The sequence below is a fragment of the Rhagoletis pomonella genome, unplaced genomic scaffold, assembly GCF_013731165.1.
Source record: "Rhagoletis pomonella isolate Grant_MI unplaced genomic scaffold, Rhpom_1.0 Rhpom_scaffold_00007, whole genome shotgun sequence".
Classification (NCBI taxonomy): Eukaryota; Metazoa; Arthropoda; class Insecta; order Diptera; family Tephritidae; genus Rhagoletis; species Rhagoletis pomonella.
Window position 1 is genome coordinate 26,255,262 of NW_023458561.1, and position 23,177 is coordinate 26,278,438.

At 35.5% G+C, this 23,177-nt stretch overlaps 1 protein-coding gene across 1 annotated transcript in view; it reads right to left on the reverse strand.

Moving 5' to 3' along the window:
• Positions 1 to 301: 301 nt before the first annotated feature.
• The window catches only part of LOC118742502, a 46,504-nt gene continuing 23,628 nt past the window's right edge, over positions 302 to 23,177 (reverse strand). The window contains exons 3-5 of the mRNA XM_036474625.1: positions 1,860 to 1,956; positions 1,621 to 1,794; positions 302 to 1,522 (exon numbers count right to left, since the gene is read on the reverse strand). Of these exons, the coding sequence (XP_036330518.1) occupies positions 342 to 1,522; positions 1,621 to 1,794; positions 1,860 to 1,956 (1,452 nt within the window). The 3' untranslated portion in view covers positions 302 to 341. The remainder of the gene's footprint in view (positions 1,523 to 1,620; positions 1,795 to 1,859; positions 1,957 to 23,177) is intronic.

The following is a 23,177-nucleotide window of genomic DNA, read 5'->3' on the forward strand; positions in this document are numbered from 1 at the left end:
TTTTTTTTTCAATTAATTTACTTCAATTTACTAAAATTATTTCACTATTCCTTACTTAAACGTACTCATTTTGCATATTTTTCCCATTCTATTTCGTTTTGTATTTATTTTTAGCCACTTTATTCCACATAATTTGGTTATTAATTTCCGCCCATTCCTTATTATTATTTTTGTGTTTCTTTTTCATAGGTTGTTAGTACTATTATTTTATATATGTATATATGAGTTTATTTGTGGGTGTATGTGTGTTTTCTGTTTTAATGCTTAATGTTTTTTAATTTAATTATTTGTGTGTTTTATGTTTTTTCATTTTTTCTTTTGTAATTTAATTAATTGCATTTCTATATTCTATCCTCTTCGTCTTCTTCCTCCACCTCTTCGCCGTTCTCTTCGACTTCCTCCTTGTAGCCGGGATGCTCGGATATGGCGTAATAGTTTCCATTATAGATGACGCCCAGCTCACGCAGCGCATCACCTCGTATTGTCGCCTTTATCGTCCAATTGTAGCAATCGTCCGATTCCGATTCTCGATCCAGCCGCTCTACGTCGAGTATCTTCGAATTGAGTCGCTCCAATATGATGCCGATGTCTTTGATGCTGAGATGTCGTTTCTGATCGACAGACAGCTGATCGATGAGCAGCAGGAATTTCTCAGTCGTCGTCTTATCGTCCTCCATGACGGTATTCTCTGTTTCACTCTCGGAGCTATCACGCTCCGGCGCAATATCCAGAAAGCGTACATGGCCCTTGACGCCCGATGAGCGTCGCTGCATGCTGCCGCCCATCATAGGATCCACAACCGATGACATTGATAGCGTCGCTTGTTGTTGCTGCTGTTGCTGCGGCTGGGGACTCGTGGTGCCGTCTTGTATGGGCGACGTGGCCACACTTTTGTGCACGGCTATTTTGCGCCCCTCCTCGTGCAGCGCACAACAATGAAAATCGCATTCCGTGGTGCTGGGACTGCCCGCCCGACTGGGCGTGTGCGCATGGTGCGCACATTCGGGTGTATGCACGTGCACCGCACCGACGGCGCTATCAAATGAGCCGCCCTGCTTGGATAGGCGCCTACTGGTGCCTGGTATTACCACACCGGGTGGCAGCACCACACCGCCCGGATGGTATATGCTCGCTGGACCTTCATCGCTGATGACGGTTATTTGTGGGCTGGCATAGCGTTGCTGTGACGATTGTGACGACACCGATTTGGTGTCCAGCGAACTTTGCGCCGACAGTCCTTTCTTCGATGGTGAGTACTTGTCCGATGACATGAGTCCGTTATTGCCGCTGGCGCCGCTACCACTTGGTCCCATGCCACCAACGCCGCCGGCACATCCACCACCGCCACCACCTCCTCCGCCGCCGCCGCCGCCTCCTCCTCCTCCACCTCCCTGACGCTGATCCCAATGCAGGACCACCGTAACACGACCCTTATTATCCATAATCTTCCAAGATGGCGTCTCATCGTGTAATTCGAGCGCGTGAATCGTCTCACAGACGATCTTAGGTATAGCTGATATCGCTGCAAAATAAGTGGGTGAATAAAAATTAATTACATACATAGGTATGTCTAACTGAACTAAAGTAGCATTCGAGTTTTAGATTTCTAAATTAACATACCAGCCTTTATAACATCAACACCTGTTGGGTACCAACGTTCGCCCTGCCTTAACAATAGTAGCACCGTGTTGTTTGCCAATGTACGAAAATATTCGCCATCTTCGATTTGGGTTCCATCGCACTCCAGAACAACACGCACCGGTTCTGAGGCAGGAACCCCTAATTTATCCTTTCCTATTTACACACATAGATTGAAAAGTTAATTAGGCATTAATGTTACAGTACGAATAGTTAATTACCTCTAACTAATAGCTCCTCGAATGTTCCAACAACTACGCCTTTGCGCACATTTCGCCAACTATCCCAAATTTTAAGGGGTCTCTTGCCACGAGACTCCTGCAATTAGAGAAGTAAAGAAGTTGTTTTAGATACACGTATTTTATACAAGTAATTTTTAGGCCAAACAAAAACAAAAATAAAAAAAAATAAAAATAAAAAAGATTCATAGGATTTGGATTAAGAATGATTTATATGCTCATATTAAAATTTATGATTACCGTTAGTTCGTTAATGATCCCATGATCGGGATTAAACTAAATTGGCATCGAACCACCCTTAAAACACCAACTTTCCGATAAAAAATAATTTTCGAAAACGGTTCCCATGGTCCAAAAGATATTCCGACGAATTGATAACCTCCCCATTTTTTTAAGTCGGTTAAAAAGACGATAACATTTCAAAAATAAACAAAGCTAAAAAACAAACAACCCGATTTCAATAATTTTTATTTTAAACAAATATATACAAATATTTGTGCTACGAAAAAATATAGGAGCGATTTCTTCGTTAATTTTTAATAATAACAAAGGCACACCAAAAAAAAAGTGAGGCAGAGATACTTCTACCCGCGAACTTTTTGCCTTTTTTTTTGGTTTTTCGCAATTTACTCGAAATTTTGGAGGAGTGCAAGTCGAACGGACCTCAGATTCGAATTCAGCAAGTCGAAATAATGTCGGTAGCTGGGTTTGGTTAAAAGCACACACAGCTTTTTTTGGGTCGTCGCAACTGATATTTTTGCCAAAAATGAGATTTGCTCATCGGAAGCTCCAGACATCAAGCGTTATCCATTCATACCAAAATATTAATATTTAGATATGAAAGCTAGAAATAATCATGAAACAAAGAGAGAACTGGTTTGAAATAAGACAGGCTTTACTCTCTCCTGTACAATTCGAGCGATGCAGATCTGTAGCCAGTGTTGCCGCGACGTCATGAAAAAACGTATCGTAGAAGAAACAAAAAATGGATCAAATGTATCACACATTTTTTATTTAAGTATCAAAGTATCAAGTTAGAAAAAACTTAAAAAAATGCTATTTGGTTTCCCACCTTCGGCATCATTTAATGAAATCGTAAAATGCAAGTCCGGCAATGTCACGTTACACAAACAGCTGTTTACTAGGGTTATGATGCTTTTAGATTAAAAAGCATGAGTGACATAACCAGGATATAAAACACTGGAAAAGTTATGTAGAATTGTTCAAATATAAAATAAATTCGAATATAATAAACTGAAAATATATAAAATATCAATATATATATATAATTTTTTTTAAACTTATTTGACCCCAAAACGTTGCAATATTTTCGATCAAGCTTTTAAAGCTGCCACTGCATACATACATACATATTTTCTCTTTGTCATGTATCAAAATTCGTACTACGCGAAAAAAATTTAAGTATCTCGCGAAATGAGCGAAAAAAGTAAAGTATCTCCCGAAAATTTGCACAAACACGTATCAATTTTGAAGTACGTGGATCAAAACGCTGCCTTGTTCTCTACTTCTAATGAGTAGTAGAGAATGATGTATATTCTCTACCAGTAGAGAAATAATCGGTAGAGAATAGTTACAGAAACGAGCTACTGATTTCATTGTATAAAATGTTTAACGCAGACATCTGCGGACTCGATTATTTGAAAAACTGAAATCCTTTTGCACATTTACAGGTTAGGCCCTCTAATTTGACATTTCATTTATGAAAATGGAACGAATGCTGCAAATCTGCTGACGTCGTGTTATTTATTTAACGCAAACATCTGCGGACTCGATTAAAAAATTTCAATTCAAAAAGTTTACGAACAGAGTTTATTTATAAGGTAAATTTCAGATATAGGACCACCGATTTCAAATTTCTTAATTTGTTTCCGCATGAAGGTAAGCTGTCGAAAAAAATATCTAAACTTAAAACTATATTTTAACAAGAATGAGTTTTAGCTTACGACTATGACTATAAGCCAGTGTATTTTTAATTTCTCAATGAGAGCTTTTATAACACACAACTAACATATTGCCATCGGATCGGCATATCTCTTCACTAAATTCTGTATTCGTCACCAATTATTAAACTCTAAACATTTTTATTGATTTTTAAACTATTGTGCAAGATTTTTAAAATAAGCTTTTATCATTTTAAAATTCAAATTTTTACAAGCATTACTTGTCGCTTGACCGTGGTACGTTCCTGTTTCGATATATTTTCATTCACACCAACAAAGTTGTATATATAAGTTGTGTTTGTATTTCTGCATTTTTTTAGTTGTGAGCGCAATTATATCATCAAAATTTTGTTAAAATATATTACCGCTTGGCAAATCCTAATGTTTAATCTAGTCAATCTACACCAACACTGTGAACACCTTATTATCCACATATTTACACAGTGAAATACACCCCTGCGCTTCACTGAATTTCCGACGCCATTTCAACAGTGCCGCGATTGCTTCCGTCGAGTGCGAGTTAAAATTCCTGAAAATGCTAAAGTTTGCGTTTAATATGGTGAAAAGTGTTAGTTTTCTGTAAAATTAGGAAAACTAAGTGTTTTAATTAACAAAGTAGATAAATATATGCGCGAGCGGTGTTTATTTTAGTTTTCGTGGCGATTTATGTAGTTTCGATGGCGTGCGCGAGTGGCTCGGGCCGGTCCGAAGTGTGTTTTTTGTTTTTAAATTAAATTGAAGTGTAGCTGTGTAATCTTCATCTAATTTGGGGAAAGCTATAAGGTGAGTGAATTGAAAAAGCCAAAGAATTATTTGTGTAGATACATATGTATTTGTATGTAAATTGTTGGCTTCCTATTTTTGCATGTTTAGAAAATTTGCATCAGTATAGTATGTTTTGGGGTTTTTGTTGGTCATAATTGATCCCCCTATATTTCATCCTAATTTATGTTCCCTTTATAAATGCCCAGTAAGCATAAAAACTTAATTCGCTTCGGTGGCAGGAATTTAGGCGCATGTCGGAACTGCTTACAGCCAACAGTGTTTGTTAAATTTGTGTAGAGGCACTGTGAACAGTTTGAGAGCCTTTATATTCATACAAAGGTGGCGACATCATTAGGGACACTACTTTTTCTTAAGTTTTGATCATTTATTTCTCTTTGTTTATTTTATATTTAAATTTTTACAAAAGTGTTATTTATATTACCAGAGGAGATAGAAGATAGATAAGGTGCGAAATTTTTGGAACGTAAAATTGTTTATCATGGAATATCACCAATTTAATTACATTAATATTCTCTGATATAACTTTACACAACAAAACGTAATATATATAATATATATATATTTTATATATATATACATATGTACGTACTCATATGTTCACGAAAATAGCAGCGCGACATATTAATAAGTCTTAACAATTGAATAACCTTTTATGTAATTTTATTTATATTTTTTATAAAAGTATAGTAAGTTCAAAAACAATACCCATAAAAATTAAAGTTGTAAACTATCTACAAAAAAATGTTCATTAAAATTTAAAACTTTGTTGTCAAAGGTTTTAGAAAACTTTCGCGTATGCTGTTTTATAGTTAATGGCCTATAGTATAGTAGATTAAAGCACAAGTTTAAAGAGCCACGGAATTGAAGTTGATTTTTAATATATATTTTTTTTGTATGTTCTTTATAATTGTATGTACAACAAATTTGAATATGCTTTATATGAAAGAAAGAAACGAAAACAGTTCTCAAAAATCAACGCGAACTTTGAGCCACATCACACTCACAGTTTTTATAGTAAAATTGAATGGTCTATAAAAGTGCATACGCGAAAGTACTTACATATGTAGGTAATTTTCAAAAAAAAAAACAAACGTAAGTATTCATGAACAAGAATTGGCGCTCAATCATTAACCCTGATTTACGAAATGTTAAAATACAAAGCATCAGTCTCTTTTATTTACGGTCACCATCCGTCCTGTTTTTTGCATTATCGTACTGTTATTCAAAGGTCTGTCCTGCATACTTTTTCAAAACGGAAAATCCTGAAAATGTACTGATTTGTTCCAACTGTCCTGCATTTGTCACGCATTTTATTCGATATTTTGAAATGTACCTATCAAAATATAAGCAGTGTCGATAACTGATTGATATCCACATGAGAGTGAGGCTCAATGCGTTCTAAGTTTTGTGCGGCCACGGACAATGGATTGATTTTTTTCAGGGACGATTATCATTATGAGTAAAATAATTTAAATCAGCATATAATCATTATTTTATGATTTATATTTTTTTCGCTTAATAATAATGATTATTATTGAGCTTTATTTTTCGCTCAAGTGAAAAAATTAAACTCAATAATAATTATTATCTTTGAGCGAAATAATAAAAATCATTATTTTTGATCGAAAAAAAATCATCAATTCGAAAAGTATGGATGTGCCTTTTCCAAAAATATATAGCTGCCGACATATATGTATGTGCCGATTTCAGTGAAAATTATTAGTGCTACAAGCGATCAAAGTCGAAAGTCGAAGATAGATTTTCAATCAACTGCACAGTTTTACTTGATTCTTTTTTCATTATTTTTAAAACTCAATATAAAAGATTTATCATTACTGTAACTTTTGAGCCTAAAATAATAAAATTTGGAAGAGAAATGTAGATGTTGTGGAGCGCAATCTGCACAAATTATATATTATTGTAACGGTGGGTCGTTTATGTCGATTCATGACATCGATTTTTGACGGGTAACTGCGAAAAAATCCCGAAAATACTCCTTTGAAAAAATTGGTATTGTTTTAGAGTTGAAAGACACAAAGTTTGCCTACAAAATTATCTTTCAAAGAGGTTCACTTTTTGTGTAAGCTAGAGTAATTATAATATATTTTGTTATAATTTTATAAATATTCCTTTAAAAAACATCAATACCAGGAAAGAAAATTTGATTTTTGTTCAAAGTTTAAAATGGATTAAGATTTTAGAAATACTTTTTCGATATTTGTATAATACGTATGTATAGGTACCCATGTTATTGAAAAATTGTCCCGCATTTTCAATTCATTTTTATGGTCACCGTACTTTTATTTCTAAAGTATTTGCATATTAAAATGTCCAGCTTGCGTAACTTTATTTGTAGCTAGTATTCAGGCGCGATTACGAATATTGCAGCACTTACCCACTAAGGAGTGTAAAATTTTACAATTTACTATTACAATTTACAATCTACGCGAATGTACTGTAATTATGTTGGTATATGTTTATATGATCTTGCATCACAAATGATATTCAATAAGCAAATTGGCTTCTGGAAGCTTTTCTTTAGGTAGTGTAAGCAGAAGCACTTCAATTTGTGCCAATCTATACAAAAAAGAAAGGAGAAAGGAATGACTTTCAGAAAGGCCTTTTGGAAGAGATTTTAGCTCCTGAAATTATTCTGGGTAGTGTGTATTAGAGGTGCCAGATCGAAATAAAAAAAAAATCGATTTTTTAATCGATTCGAATCGAAATAAAAATAGTCGATGCAGGAAGGAATCGTCAAAAAATAAATTGATCTTCCAAGATCGAGTCATTTATTTTGTCAAATAACATCTTTTACTTCATTTTTATCTAAACACAGCGATCTGACCAAACTTTTATTGTAAGTAATTTTTAAAACATACATATATTGTTCATAACGGTTCCAGTATCTAGATTTATTTGAAAGAAAAAGTTTGAGATTAATTTTTTCTATATTAAGGCAACAACATGTTTAATGCCGAACATAATCATTTCTTTCATTTAATGCCTAGTAAAAATTCAATGTTAGCTCCATTTAAGAACATTGTTAAATTTTTTCGAAATTTAATTTTTTTATTTTTTTTTATCAAAAATGGGGAAAAATTGTGTTTACTTCAAAATTGAAAGTGAGCTTACGTACATATATTTTTTTTGCAATACACATTTACATTTTTTTTTTGCTTACTCTATATTTCACATCTTAATTACCCTTTTTAGAAAAAATTTTCTATAAAATTGCATACATACTAAATTTTTTTCTAAACTGAGTAATAAAAAAGTAAAATTTTTTTATAAAAATTTGCATGAAGCTTGGAACTCCAATTATTGGTGTTTTTAATGTAAGTAGTATTCGCCATGATTTTATATGGACTTATTTTTAAGAGGCTTCTCTGAGGAGTCCTGTAGTCGCAGGAGAAACATAGGTAGGTCATTGAATTCTTTGGTATTTTCTCTCTCAATTTACTGGTTTTGCACCAGCCGCAAATTCAAATTTCTTTAATATTTCATAGATTTTTTGGGGCAAACCGTAGTTCATATGCATCAACTGAGGACAAATCTAACAACGATTCTCGAATTAAATTAGCCTTAAGAGAGTTGGCATCCGTGATATTGACCTTCATTAAAAACCCAGGTCAAATTAGGTGTTGACCAGGACACCAGGACAATTTGGCTAAATTCAGGACAAATCCTAAAAAACTAAGACGTCTGACAGCCTTAATGTAGCTAGAATTTGTATGGCGGGGCGTATACGAAACATCTGAAACTCTCTCTTATATTTTGCTTTAAAAATCTTAAAGATTTCTTAAATAATTCGTTTTAAATCAGGTTCCTGCGCAAATCATTATAAACACGATTTCCAGACTACTTCAAGTCCGTTACACCGTTAACCGCTAAAAAGTATGCCTTATCTGCATCAAATTACAAATGCAATATGTATGTATGTATAACACCCACACTTACACCCATATCTACATTCCCATATACACATGCATGCTCCTCATCCACTGCAGAAAAGCAAAACTCATAGTTAATATTTGCAGATTTTGTGATTAGAGCAATGCAAGTGTCCCATGCAGGCGGACTTCCAGCGAAAACGCTACAGTTAAAGGATAATTAAAGGATTGCACAAAGAGTATACGATGCTTTGTCACATCCATACGAACTAACAAACATACATACATATGTATGTCTAATGCACGCAGCGCATAAAAACCCATACACAGACTACTTACACCCAAATGTACATAAGTACAAATATAACAAGATAAACACATTGCACATTGCACATTGCACTAAAGTTGTGCCAAAAGAGAAGCCCGAACAATGGACACTGAAAATTGCCAGATTAGAGTGTGTTTGACAGCGGTGAAATTACAAAAAGGAGCATTCCATTCCTCTGCACTCCGCTGGCAATCGTGTGATCACGAAATAAAATAAGTAGCATTAAGTAAAAGGATTTGAATTAAATTCTTTGTAGGGAAATGCCTATAACAAAATTCCACGTACGACTCGAAAGTATTTGAATGTATGTATCTATGTTTGTACATACATATTTATGTACATATGCATAGTAGATATGAAGGTATGTGAATGAGTGAATGGATGAGTATTTTTGAAAGATTTTAATCAAACAAATTCGCAACATTGATCCTGCACTAAAGTAAGAGGAACGGGGGTGTACCGTAAAACTGCAGCAAAGTAAAACGTTTTGTAGCAATAACAACAGCAAAAGTTTCATATGTGTACTTAAGAACAACAACAAAAAAATGCACACAGAAATAAAATTAAATAAAAGGAATGCGAAACTAAAGCTGAACTGAACTGAGATTGCTTTGACTATGTACTTCATATGTATATATATTAGGGTGGCTCCAGCAGCAGGAAAAATCAAAAAGTTGATTTTCCTGTGTATTTTTAAACCACCACTGTGTATTTTTGGACCACCCTCATGCATATGTATACTTACATATATGCACGTAAATATGTATCTGTATTGTAGTATGTATGAACCTACATATGTATATGTACATACATACATATGTGAGTAAATTTATTTGCATGCATGTCTATTTTGTGTGTATTTAAGCACTTACATACATAAATACCTACATACGATACCGTTTATATGTTGCAACGCGCTGCAAGGACATCGAGTGAGAGTCCTAGTGACCCAGTAAGCTGCCAAATAGCAGCGCCAACATCAGCAACGGTACAAGCGGCATTAGTAATCGTAGCAGTGACAACAACAATTTGCAAAGAGAAGACCATGACAAAATGCGCAACAAAAACAACAATAATGAAATAGAAAAATCAGCAGTCCATTCCATTTCATTCCACTTCATTCCGTTGCATTTAACTGAATTCACATTTTTACATTTTTCATCTCTCCGAACAGCTTTCTTTAATACACCACCCCCCCTTTTTTCATTGCCATACATGTTTGTATGTTCATTTGTGCTTTCGTACATTCAATCTTTGCTGTTAAAAAAAAACAATTGCGCTGGTCATGTACGTACGTGCGTACGGTCATGCACACATATGTATGTATGTATGTACATAATAAAACGTTCGTATAAATGGCGTCGTAAGGCTGCGGTCGCAACTAGCATATTCTGCATCCGCCCAGTTCAGTTCGTTCGCTGTGCAATTCAGTTCACATAGGTTCACTTCGTTTCATTCCAGCCAGCATTGTGTCACTTTCAGCTTTTAAAATACGACATCGATCAAATCCTACGGTTACGCACTCTTACTTTTCTCTATTTTCCTTTAGACATAAAATTTCCTATGTTCAACATCCGCACCCAAATTACTTCGACATTCGCACGCCTTGCTATTCACCATCTAATAACTAATATATCTACATAAGTACATAGCAGCAGAGACACATACATACGTACATACATATATAAATCATCACATATGTGTGTACGACAAGTTGTAATTGCCCGATTTCACTTTTGCCATCAGGTGTGCTGAGCAGCTGCACACCCCACTCTCAAGCATTGCCATCTAACTGAGTTAACCTACCTCCCCCAGAAACGAGCATTTATGTAAGTAAGTACATAGTTGTTGTCGCTAGCACAGTCACAGCTTCAATTGCTGAGTTCTGTTTGTAGTTAGTGTCCTCCAGCCTTCAACCGATTAGCCGATTACGTTAGGGCGAGGTCAAAATTATTAAAATAAATTGTTTCGAATAAGGCAGCCAATCTACATATCAGCATTCGCAAGTTGTAATTTAGATTAAAGTTACGGGCCATTTTTAGCTTTTAGAAAACTTGTGGTGCTAAACAATCGACCCTTGAAAGAACAAACCTCCATTTTTTGTAAGACATAAGAGGTTTATGCCGTTCTTATAGACATCCAATGAACTACAATTACAAAATTCAAGAAAGCATATTTTTTTTTTGAAGAAAATTTTTGAGTATATGAATATGTATGTATATGTTGATGTGCACGTTTTTTCCTGTCCTGTTTGTATCGGTTGCGATTTAAAAATTTTTAAGCGTTATTTTTATATAATCGCTCCGAAAATATGTATGTACATGTAATCATATTTGCATTTTTTTTATGAAAAGTGTTTTTTATTTGTTATTTAATTTTTATTTTTGAACAAAAATAAACACTATTTTGAGTTCTTATTTTTTGGTCAGAAAAATTTTTTTTTGTTTGTTTAATTTATTCGTCAAAATCGCAAAAGCAAAACGCCACACTGCTTTCGTCATAATTATTACATGGCGTATGAGTAACATTTTTCCTGCTCAGATTTCATATGTAAAAACAAACAAGTAAATTTTAACAAAAACAAGTAATTTTTAGCAAAAAAAACCGACTTCAAGTCTCATATAAAAAAAATAGATATATATATATATATATATATATATATATATCATGATCAACTGATCGGATCTTAACCAGATTAGTATGGGACCACCTCTGAGACACTACCTTTCCGATGCAAAAATAATTATCGAAATCGGTTGACGTGGTCCAAAGTTATGCGCTAACATACATAAAAAAAAAAAAAATATTCCGACGAACTGATAACCTCCTCCGTGTTTGGAAGTCGGTTAATGATTACGAATTTTCATTTGAGTATTCACCAATTTTTTTTTATGTTTCCATTGATTATATATATATGATATTGAATTTTTCGCTAGTAGCTTGATTTTTTGTACAAGAACAGGTTTTAATACAAATGAAAAAAAATTACCAATAATTTGTTTTTTTTTATTTAAGTTAGATTTTTTTCTTAGAAATGAACATAATATCTTGGTAAAATTACATGATCTGAAGTGAAATAAACTACAGATTTGTAGTCTACGACTCAAAATTTCAAAACCTTATGCCGAATTTCCACTTGGCATTGAAATAACAAAAAAATCGTCCCATTTAAAGATTGTCATGTGGAAATGAACTTAGTCAGGAGTCAAACGGACCTCAGACTTGAATTTAGTGGGTCGAAGTACATGTCGGTAGGTGGGTCTGGTTAAAAGTACACACCTTTTTTTTTTTTTGTGCAGGTGCTGTTTTCATAACGTTATGTATGACACGAATATTTTTGAATGCCAACTTTGTCATAAAAATTTTTGCAATTTTTTTTAAATTATTTCAGCAGTAATTCACAATTATGCGCAAGTAACCATAAGGTATTCTGTACAGACCAGATTTCATTTAAATATGTACATAAGTATGTATGTATATAAAATAGTAATAATAAAGAATTACCCCGGCAGTGTTACTGGAAGCTGATGTTGGGCCGGTGGTGATAGCAGCACCTTGACTGGCCGCTGCTGCTGCCGCAGCTGCCACCTGTCGTATGCTGAGACAGTTGCAGAGGGGTTTAGTGACGCCCAATGTGCACAAAGCATTGGACCACATCGTTTCACTTTTGCTAGCCACGTTTAAGCGATTAATGCACAGCTGCTTAGCTAGGTAGATTTTTTTTTTGTATATTTATTTGCTGAGCTTTATTTTAGTGTGAGCAGTTGCACTTGCTTACACACTTATTATTAATATTTTTTCTTTCTTTTATTTATTAACTATTTATTTTATAATTACTAACAGCTATGTTGTAGGTAGTTAACAATCTGAAGTAGTTGAGTTTAGCGCGTGCCCCTTTTTGTATACTTAATTTCTTTTGTTGTTTAACTTATGTTTATGCAGTTATTTTTATGTTTTGTTAGTTGAATTTAGCTTATTGTTAAAATCATGCGTTTTGTTTTTTGTTTTTGTTTTATTTAAAAATATATTCATTGACTTGTGTATAAATACTTTTTTACTTTTATTTATTATTTATATTTTTTAGGTAAATGTTAATAGTGTTGAACCCGCTTGTGCGAATAGCTTACAGTTATATTTGTTGTTTTTTTTCAATTTATTGAGTTACATATATTTCTGTTTTGTTTAATTTAACCAATTTGATTGCCTTTAAATTTATTAGATTTCAGAGTTGTTTAACTTCAACCGATTTTGTTTTGTGCTTTGACATACCAACTAAGTAATCTGAAAATCTTCCAATCACAAAATTCTGTTCTCTTAGATTTTTGACTTTTAAAAACCACACTTAATTAAGTCTTTTGGTAGAAAAATGTTAACATTTGTTATATAAATAACCATTAACGGAAAAAGCGTTTATCAAAAAAAGATCATCATTATAAAATTGTTGCATTACAAAAGTTTTTAATTATTTTGTTTTTATTTTTTTTTTTGCTTGGTTATTAAAAAGTTATCTTTAAAACAATATTATCATTTCACGCGAAGTTATGCACAAATAAGTACCGAAGTGTCTTTGTTAAGTGTTTTTTTTTTTTGATTACGTTGATTATTACTAACTAATTTTTATTTTAGTTCAAGTGTTTATTAGTAAACAATTGTAGGCCAGTTCTTGTGCGCCGTAAATGCATTTTCTTCTATTTTAAATGCTGTTCAAATGCAACTGTAAAAAGATGGATTTTTTCAGTTTGTGATGTACGAATTTCGCATACGAAAACGTTGCACCTGAGGTCAGAAAACACTTGAAATGATTTTACAATTAACTTATATTAAGTTCAGACAGAAATTTAATTGAGTCAATTAACCTTTAACTGAGCTACCGCTTTTTTGGAGTTCAGTCAGCTGCTTCATTATTTAGTTTGAGTGTACAAACGCACCATTTTACGTACATTTGGAACGTAGTCAAATAAGTTTTTAAGAAATCAGTTCTTATTTTTATTGGTATCCCAATGCATTTTCTGATGCGGGCAATTGGCCTTATAGTTTCCCTTTTCTGTGAAGGCGCATACAAATGATATAAAATAATGTTCAAATTTATGTAACTGTAGTTGATTACGCCAGAAAATACTTTTTTGAAATTTCAGATCGGAGAACTGGAAGGAAAGCATAGTTTTGTCTCGAACTACTGGAAGAGTTTCTTTTTATAGCCAAATTTGTTTAATGTGAATATGAAGCACGCCGGATATTTGCTTGTGTTTCATAATAATGATATTTATTTACGCTAATACTTTTGCCGAAATCTTTGGCCAAGCTTCTCCTCCAATTTGCGATGTAGGTACGCGCTAATGTGGAAAAATCAAATGGAGGGACCTACAATCTTACGCCGCCGCCGAACGGCAAATTGTAGGTTTGAGCAGCTTTTTCAAGGCAGAAATACATATATTGAATTGAATTTTACAATCGAAAATCGTTAAAGTACTTATTGAAAAAAAATCTCGCATCCCTATTAGAGGTGCTCGAAGAACTTCTTAGTGTTCGTAACGTTTCGCTATACCTCAGATGCAGTAGTTATGTACAAAAATTAGTGAAATTGCAAACCACAAAATTCGTTAGTTGTTGTAGAGTAATAGTTTTTGTTTAGATTTCAGGTTGAGATTTTTTATTTTTTTTTTTTTTGTTAAATCACACAACACTTTCTAATAGTTTTATTAACTACGACAAACATATGAGTATGTATTTATGTATGTAGGTACTGTATAAGTATTATTTTTTGGATTACGTATTGAGCAGCTTAGCAATGGAAGCAATTTTGTGTTATTATAACAATTATTATTTTTTTTAAATTTTTTTATTACTTTTATTATTATTTATTTGCTGTTGCGTGAAACCACATAAACTCTTTGTAGGTGCATCACTGCACTGCTTTTTTTGATTTTAACTACACTGACACAACAAATTTATTGCATAAAATGATGCTCGTGAAAATTATTTTATTACGTGCGTGGCTTTTTGTTGTTTACTTGCAGATGTTTTATTTATTTTATTTCTTTAATTTGTTGCAAATAGTAATTTACATTTACCACATATTTTCAACTATGTTACTCGTATGTTAAATTTTGATTCTCAATTTTGAGCTTAAATTTTGTAAGCAGTCCAAAACGGTTTAATTTTTGCGGAATTTTTTTGTGGTTCAGTTATATTATTTTAAGTTGCCATTTTTTCCAAAATTTTCGGGCTGTAATGCTGACCAACTGTTGTTGACTGTTATTGCCAAACTCGCTATGTAAATTGCGCTGTAGCTTTAACTGCTTCGGTACTGTTGCTGTTGCGTTGTGGTGACTGCAACCGTTACAGTGACCGTTAGTGTTACTGCTATCGCTGCAGCTGCAGCTGCTACTGCTTTTGTTTGTTGCTTGCTTGCTTTGCTGGTAAGGTGCCAGCGCTTCAGTGTCACACCCAGTTAAAATTTAATATATCAGCAAGTAGGATCCGCTACACTTAGTTGTTTTTCTACAAAAACACAAAACAATAAATACGCGATTTTTTTGTGTTTTTTCTTTCTTTCTGAGAGTTGTTGCCTTACATTTGGCAGTAGCAGCAAACGACCAAACGACTGTTACTCGTAAACATATGTATGCATGTAAATGTTGTTATCGTTTGCACGAACGTTTGAAAGTGAAAGTATTTCGGCTGCAATCCTGCTGCTGCTGCAACGCGCTGCTACTGCTGGCAGTGTGAGTTAGTGATGATGTTTTATGAAATATGTCTTTTTATTATTCTTTCCAGTATTTATAACAAACTATGTTGCTTTTGTTGTATGTATTTCCGTTTTTATTTTTTATTTTTATTTCTAAATATTTTTCGGAAAGTTTTACAACTACAATGCTGAAATGTGAAACCGTATGCTCACTTCGTGTTCTATTTTCAGGCGCATAAACGATTTTTCTCAGCTGTGAAAACTGCAATAATCCAGTAACTGCTTGCTTGTTGTATTCTGAAGATTTTTTTACTGCTGAGATTTTTAATTTTACTTAAAATTTTCTTTGTAATTTTTTTGCTTGCCATGTATCTTAACGGTTAGTTTATTTATATTTATTAGGTTTTATTGTGTTCTTTAGAAATAGTAAAAATTGTTGTTGTTTTTTCTTTGCAGTTAATATTTGATTCGTGCTGACAGTCGTTTTGTTGGCAGTTGTACGTAAATCCATACATACATATGTATGCACATATGCACACATGTATGTAAATATGTTTGTTGAGTTCTCGCTGCGGCCTACATTCGTGTGATATAATCAGGGCAGTGGTGTACACAAATACACTCACACCCATACACATACAACAGCGTTATTAAAATGCATGCAATTAAATGGTGTTGTTGTTGTTGTTGTTTGCTGCGCTTGGACATGTAACAAATTGAACATACAAATCACTGCTGGCTGTCTTGCGTTGTTTTTTTTTTTGTTTTGCTTGATTTCGATTGCGATTTGGATATTTTTGTTTTACCGTTGCCTTTGCCAAACGCAAAATTGCACTTTTGTTGCTTCTGCTGCTGCTGCTGTTGCTGATTTAACAAAGCACCGCTGTATTTCGCTTCAAACTTTCATTGTTTTTTTTCCCCAACTCCCAGCTGAGCTTGTGCTGTGCCATTTTGTTGTTGTTATAACGCTTTTGTTGTTGTTGTTGTCATGGGGTTTTTTTATTTTGCTGTCACATTTGCTTGTCAATGATTATTTGTGTTTTGTCTTTCGTTTGCTTTCTACTACTTGGTTTTTTGCACTTTTGTGTGACTGTGCGCGTGCGTATGCGTGGGGTGTAGTTTTGTTTTTGAATATTTAAAAAAAAATCTTTTTTTGTTACTATCCACTACTAGTGTTTATTTCCATTAGTGTTTGTTTACTTGAAATCGACTAAATTCGCAAATCTTAGCATACCTTTAGGCTCACAGCCCTTGCAAGCTGCACTTTAAAAGCTGCTTGGTGTACAAAGGGACATCACAGCAAACACAAACACGCAGTGTTTAGAAAATGCAGTGCACTCGCGCGGGCAAAGTGTGCTGCCGTGCGTACGTCACTTTAAATGAGCTGCGCATACACTTAGGCGCGCACACTGTTATGATTACTTTTTTCCCACAAATCTTGCACTTTTTTACACTAATTTCTTCTACATTGCATTAATTTGCATCCCAATAAACGTTTTAATTTCTGCGTACGTACCGTTTTTCCTGCTTGTTGTTTTACGCCTTTGGTCATACACTTTTCACTTTCACTCTAATTTTCATTTTCACTTTCATTGCTTTAAAGCTGGACAAGTACTCGTAGATATCTACAACCAGGCGCGATAACGTGGCGGTAACTCTTGAAACACAACAGCTGGTGAGACGACAGTCTTCTGTACTATATTACACTTAACGCTGCTAGCAAGTGGTGTTGGTGTGGTGTGTGTTGGTGGTTGTGCTGCTGCTGCTGCTGCTGCTGCTGCTGCTGATTTAGCCTTTGCTGTTGCTGAGGTGGCGTTCATTAGGTTGCATGTCATATTTCCGAATGGTATTATTGTGGCAGCACCAAATGTGGACGCCTTGTTGTTTGTTCCATATGAGCTAGGTGGTGATCCAGTCGAAGCTGAAGAGCTAGTGGATGCTGTTGATGTTGCCGAGGAGTAGGAGGCGGATGTGCTATGGCGTTTTTTTGTGACTGGCATTGTTGTAACGCTTTTATTTGCATAACCACCAGCATCCTTGCGCTTTTCCGTGCACAACATGCAAATGACGAACATGCACATTTTGGCTGTGGGTGAAGTGTGTACTGTGTGGGGCGGGGAACCCAACTACATACGTGCACAAGAAGTAAACATTTTAAGAGCAAGCGGAAATTTTTGACATTTTTGCTTTACGAGTTTTTAGTGCACTTTTTTTAAAGTCTTTTTTTTTAATACTTGCACTTTCGCTTTATTTTTCATACTTTAACTCTGCACTGCACTTCTCCAACGTTCAATTTTTTTTTGCATTGCACTCTTCGTTTATTTTTAAGGGTGTGTTTTTCGTTACATACACATTCACACACACACACACACGCAAGTATAGTATACCTCTATAGGCGTATGTAAAATTGTGCGCGCCCTCCTCAGCGTACCAGCAGCTGTTTTGTTATTGTGCGCCTTTAACAATTTGTTGCGCCTAAAAGAGGATTGCGTAATTTCACCTTCAATGCACTGCACTACTACACAGCACTGCTGCTCACTACACCTCCATGTGCGCTACGCTAGCTGCTGTTAATGGCAAGTACATATGTATCTAAAGCTGCTGCTGCTGCTGCTGCTGCACCAGCTGGCGACGTCTTACTTCTAATTGCCAATGCTATTGCTAGTGTTCTTGTTGTTGTTGTTGTCGTTGCGCTGCTTTGTCGTCGTTGTGATATATTTCTTCGCTTATCTGCAGTGACAGTGTAAAACCCTGAACTTTCACTTCCAGGTTGTCGTTAATACAGCACACTTTTAGGCGCTGTCTTATTTTTTCAAATTTTTTTTGTGTTCCTTTTTTGTTCTTTTATTCGTTGGCGCTGCTTGCGCCTCTCTCAGTGCATTCGCTTGCACTGCTTAAAGGCTCATTTTGTGGATATTTCAACGCCTTGCAGCTGCCCTATTCTGTCGCTCGTTTTGCTTCTTTTTTTCTTGCCAAGAATTATGTATCTCCTCCAATCGCACATTTATTTAACATACTTTTGTGCGTTATTTTTCATATTGCACACCCATTTTGCACATCTAAAGCACACTTTGGCGATTTTCTCTATCAGTGTGCTGCCCCCTTTGCAATTACTTTTACTTTTTCCCGATGTCCAATGCGCATTGACTGCAAACATTTTTCGCACTATTAAAAAACTTGCATATTTTTAAGGCTGCACTCGACTCTGCTGAGGTTGCTGCTGCTACTGGCGCTGCCCCTTTTCGTTAAAAGCCTTCTTCTATTAATTCATTAAATGCCTTCTGGGGTTTTTTAATTTTTATTTTATTTTTAATAATTTGCTTTTGCTGCCTTGTTCATCCAGTTGAAATCCATTTCATATACATATGTACTATACTAATAAAAGTATGTAATCAGTTGGTTTGTAGAGTATTTCTATGTAGTTTTTTGCTTTTTAATATATTTAGTATTTTCTATTGCGTGAAGTTGATGATGCGCGATGTTCCGTCCGAAACGAATGAGAAACACAAACTGCAATGGCCAGTAGTTGGCAGGCAGGCAAGAGCGGCCAAAAAGCCAGAGCATCGTCGCTAATGATGCAGCATGCTGCAGTTGCTCCTGTCACTGTTGCTGTTGCTGTTGATATCGTTGTCATTGTCGTTGCTAGCTATGACCACCATCACCACCCCGTCCACCATCATCATAACATGCACATTGTTACTGTTATTACTGCTATTTTAGTTTTACTGTTTGCTATTGCTGCTGCACTCGTTTATGCATCCGCTCGCTCACCTCACTCGTCACATCAGGGAAGTTCGTGTCCCGTACCCGATTCGTACCAGCTGTTAATCACTGCCGCCGCTGTTTGTCCAAATCACACATACACACACAAACTCACACACATTTTCTCATTCACCAATTTGCTGAATGCAGAGTTGCTTCGGCGATGCATTGCATTTAGTGTTGCCATATTGAACATGTTCAGCTTTTCTTATTTTTAATTAAATTTTTTTCATTTTAATTAAGTTAGGTTACGGTGGTTGTCCCAAATAAAGAATGTACTTGGTCGACAAAGCGTCGCAAGCCTATTACGAAATTACGAATATGCCTAATTTTAATGCCCTAGAGCTCCTCAGGGCGAGTCAGCAAGAGCTAGCCAAAATGTTTCCACCTTAGGCACTCTAATATAAAGTAATGCGGCGTTTCGACCCCAACATCCTTCTGTCAACTGATTTAGGAGGGATCAAAGAAGATTTCAAACTTGTGGCGTGGTTTCCAATCGCACAGTAGCCTGTCGGAACCCCCACCAATAGCGAGAGATGATAGCTTGCAAGCGTATGGAGCTCTTTTGATCGCTGAGCCTCCATTACCCCCAACCGTCCGAGAAGGAACTACAGGAAGGAAGCCAGAGGTGTCACTAGCTGCTCCCTATTAAGTGATAACGTTTCAGGGGTGTATTTCCTTACCAAGTAGTCAGCAAAGCAGTTTCCCGCAATGTCGCTGTGGCCCGGAACCCTAATCAGCCTGATATGAATATACTCCGACGCGGTTGATAGGTTGATAGAGAGGTCAGATATTTACTTACCAGTTTCAAGTGCACCACCACACTCCTAAGCTCTGAGTCCAATGCTTCTGTCACTACAGCTATTCCGCCTGATAGACCCTGTTGTCTGAAAGACACTGAAACTTAGTTCAGATGGAGAGCTTCCGGTAGAAGACCACTCCAGTAACGCTACCTTCACTGCTCCTTTTCTCCACCCACCCTGCCTAACCGAGTCTTCTCTTGAAGGAATGTAGGTAGAGAAGAATATTGAATATTGTAAAGTTGGATCAATTTTTAAAGAAACTGATCTTACTTCACCTCACCTCACCTCATTAGTATTCGGAGAGGGTAAAATGCAAATCACATCGATCACAGAAAATCAAAGAAGTCCAAAATCGAGATGAATGGTGTGGATGACATTAAGCTTCTTGGTGTTATGATCTACAACCGCATGAAGTTCGTTAACACGCCCGATATGTAGAAATAGAAGGCAACGAGGCTGCTGACAATTATGCTGAACAATCGTCAACCCTGACTGTAGTCGCTACATACTCGCAGTTCCCGATGAGCTATGCGAAACGTGAAACTTGCTTATAAACTGAAGCCAAATGGTACAGTTAATACAAAGAAACAAATTCCGACAAAAAAAAACGAAAATTTTCTTCAAATCTCCAAGTGAGGCTAAAATTTATACGGCCACCTTTGGAATTTCCTTCGAGTTGACTCAAATTCTGACAGGGCATGGCTATCACAAAGAGTACGCGCTAACCCATTCTGGATTGAAACTTACTTGAGACGATTTAAAATTACATACCAAGATTGCAAACATCTCACTGAGCCCTTTAAGAAATTCATAAAATTTATTATCAACGCTTTAAAAGTGTTTAACAGATAATTTTGTTCATTTAGATAGAACACAATTAAACTTTACTACCACAATTGCCTGTATCAAATAGCATGGCATATTACAATTTCAAATTAAAGAAATGTAATAAGCAGTATTCTGAGGATTTTTGTATCAATAGCTTCATATCTGTAATAGAATATTGTAAAAAACACGATTATAAAATAATATATTTTCTTAACGCGGGAAGCGAGACCACCTTACCTCACCTCACCAATGAAACTCGAAAAGTTCCAAGCTTCTTGTAAAAAGTCAAGAAAGAGCCCGAAAGACTTAAAAAAAAGATTTAAAACCACCGAAAAATCTGAAAACAAGCCGATATTCCATAAATTTCCAAATTGAATACAAAAATCCACCAAAAGAACTTGAAGAAATTTTGAAAACCTACGTCAGTACCGAAAAAAACTTAAAAATTAGGAATATTTAATTAAAACCTCTTATATATAAATAACTAAAAAATAAAACCATCGGCTTTTTCTTCTAAAATTAATATCGGGATTTTTCCTTTGTATTTACAAATATTATCGGGCTTTCTTTCAAAATCTTGAAACCTAAAAGCATACAATGTGGATGATTTCTAGTACTATATTAATTTTATTGTTGTTTTAACATCCGCTTCACCGAAAAGAGTGACCGAAAATTACCTGAATTCGAAATATGAACAATAGGGTATCCCAAAAATGTACATCTTAAGCTGTTCTATATTTTATTAATTGTTTAAAACTTTTAAAGGCTACTGTTTGTGCTAAGCTACCTCCATCACCGAAAATCTCTGCCCAAACTCCTTTTCTTTCTACTTTCAAGGCCAGAACAAGGTGTAATACTACCCATACCGAGGATTAGCCGAGTCGCTTACAGAGTGTTCCGGTTATCGCGGGACTTCCGGAGCTGCTACTTAGCCTTACTTGGTTAAATCGGACCTTTGAGTACGTGGACGAGCGTGCTTCCTCGCCACTTGTGCGACCAATTATGGATACGAAACGAGCGATAATTCTTAAAAAAAGTTCGACAGAAGCAACAGCCTCTGATGACGCAGATATGCTCGATAAGTTCGACATACCTACCATAGTTCTCTAGCTATCTCAACGATCATAAAGCATCAAACGAATTTTGCGAAGTAATAGAGTCTGTATTGATTTATTTTACTGTAGCTGCATTTAATATATTGCTCAAAATATGCATAGTGTTATAGCCTGGTAACACTGTACGCATCACATTGTTTCGTAGTCGTCGGGGCGGATGTTCAGTTTGCACTCTGTGATTCACTCACGGTAACACCTTCACCTCAGCTCGGTTTGTGCTTTGCTCTGTCTTGCACTCAGCGCTCATACCTTGATTTTACCGCGCCACACTCGGTCGTTGTCAGCATCGTTACTCGGCAAAACATTAGATTTGACCCAATTTCACTTCGTCAGCCACTACTACCTCCGCTGGCTGATGTGCTGCCTCAGCCTCAGCCTCTTGCAATACCCCTTGCGCGCAATGTCCTCGTCCACGTTTTTGAAGGCTGTGTGAAAGTGAAGTGTGTCTCGCTATGCTCACTTGTATGCATGCGCATCTTGCACATGTGCGTGTATGTGTGTGAGTGTGCTGCAGAATGTGCCCTGCTGTTAACGCTATCAAGTCACACCTCGCATTTTCACAATTTCTTTCCCTCAACTAAAAACTGTTAACACTACGTATCGAGGATGTTTTCGTAAAACTACCTTCATACTTACTATGTATCGACATATGTATGTATGTATGTATGTATGTAGATACGAGTACTTTGTACATCTCTGGTTGTTAACAACTTACATTTGCTTTTTGCTTTTTTGTTTTTTGCATATTTTTTTGCAATTTGCTTGTCCCATTGCAATGTGTCAACCTTCCCCAGCCTCTTTACCTTTTCTTGTTTTGTTTGCCTCCGTTGTTCCGTTGCATTGCATTTTTTACACTAGCAAATTTCTATTAGCGATCTGCGCTGTCGGTCAATCGTTGTTGTCATCGTCGTGCATTTGGGAGTGTCTGTTAGTTCTTTTCAAGTTCTAATTTCACAGCAAGAAAGCTGGTAAGAATGAAGAGTGGGGGTAGTACTAGCAGCTACAATTGGAAAAATACTACCTCACGGTGCCGGTGGGATATTTTTACATAGTTTCTATTAATATTTAATTTTAAAGAACTCCCTTAAAAGTTTTATCCTAATAGATGTAAGATGGTCCCATGGAAGTTATTTTTAAAT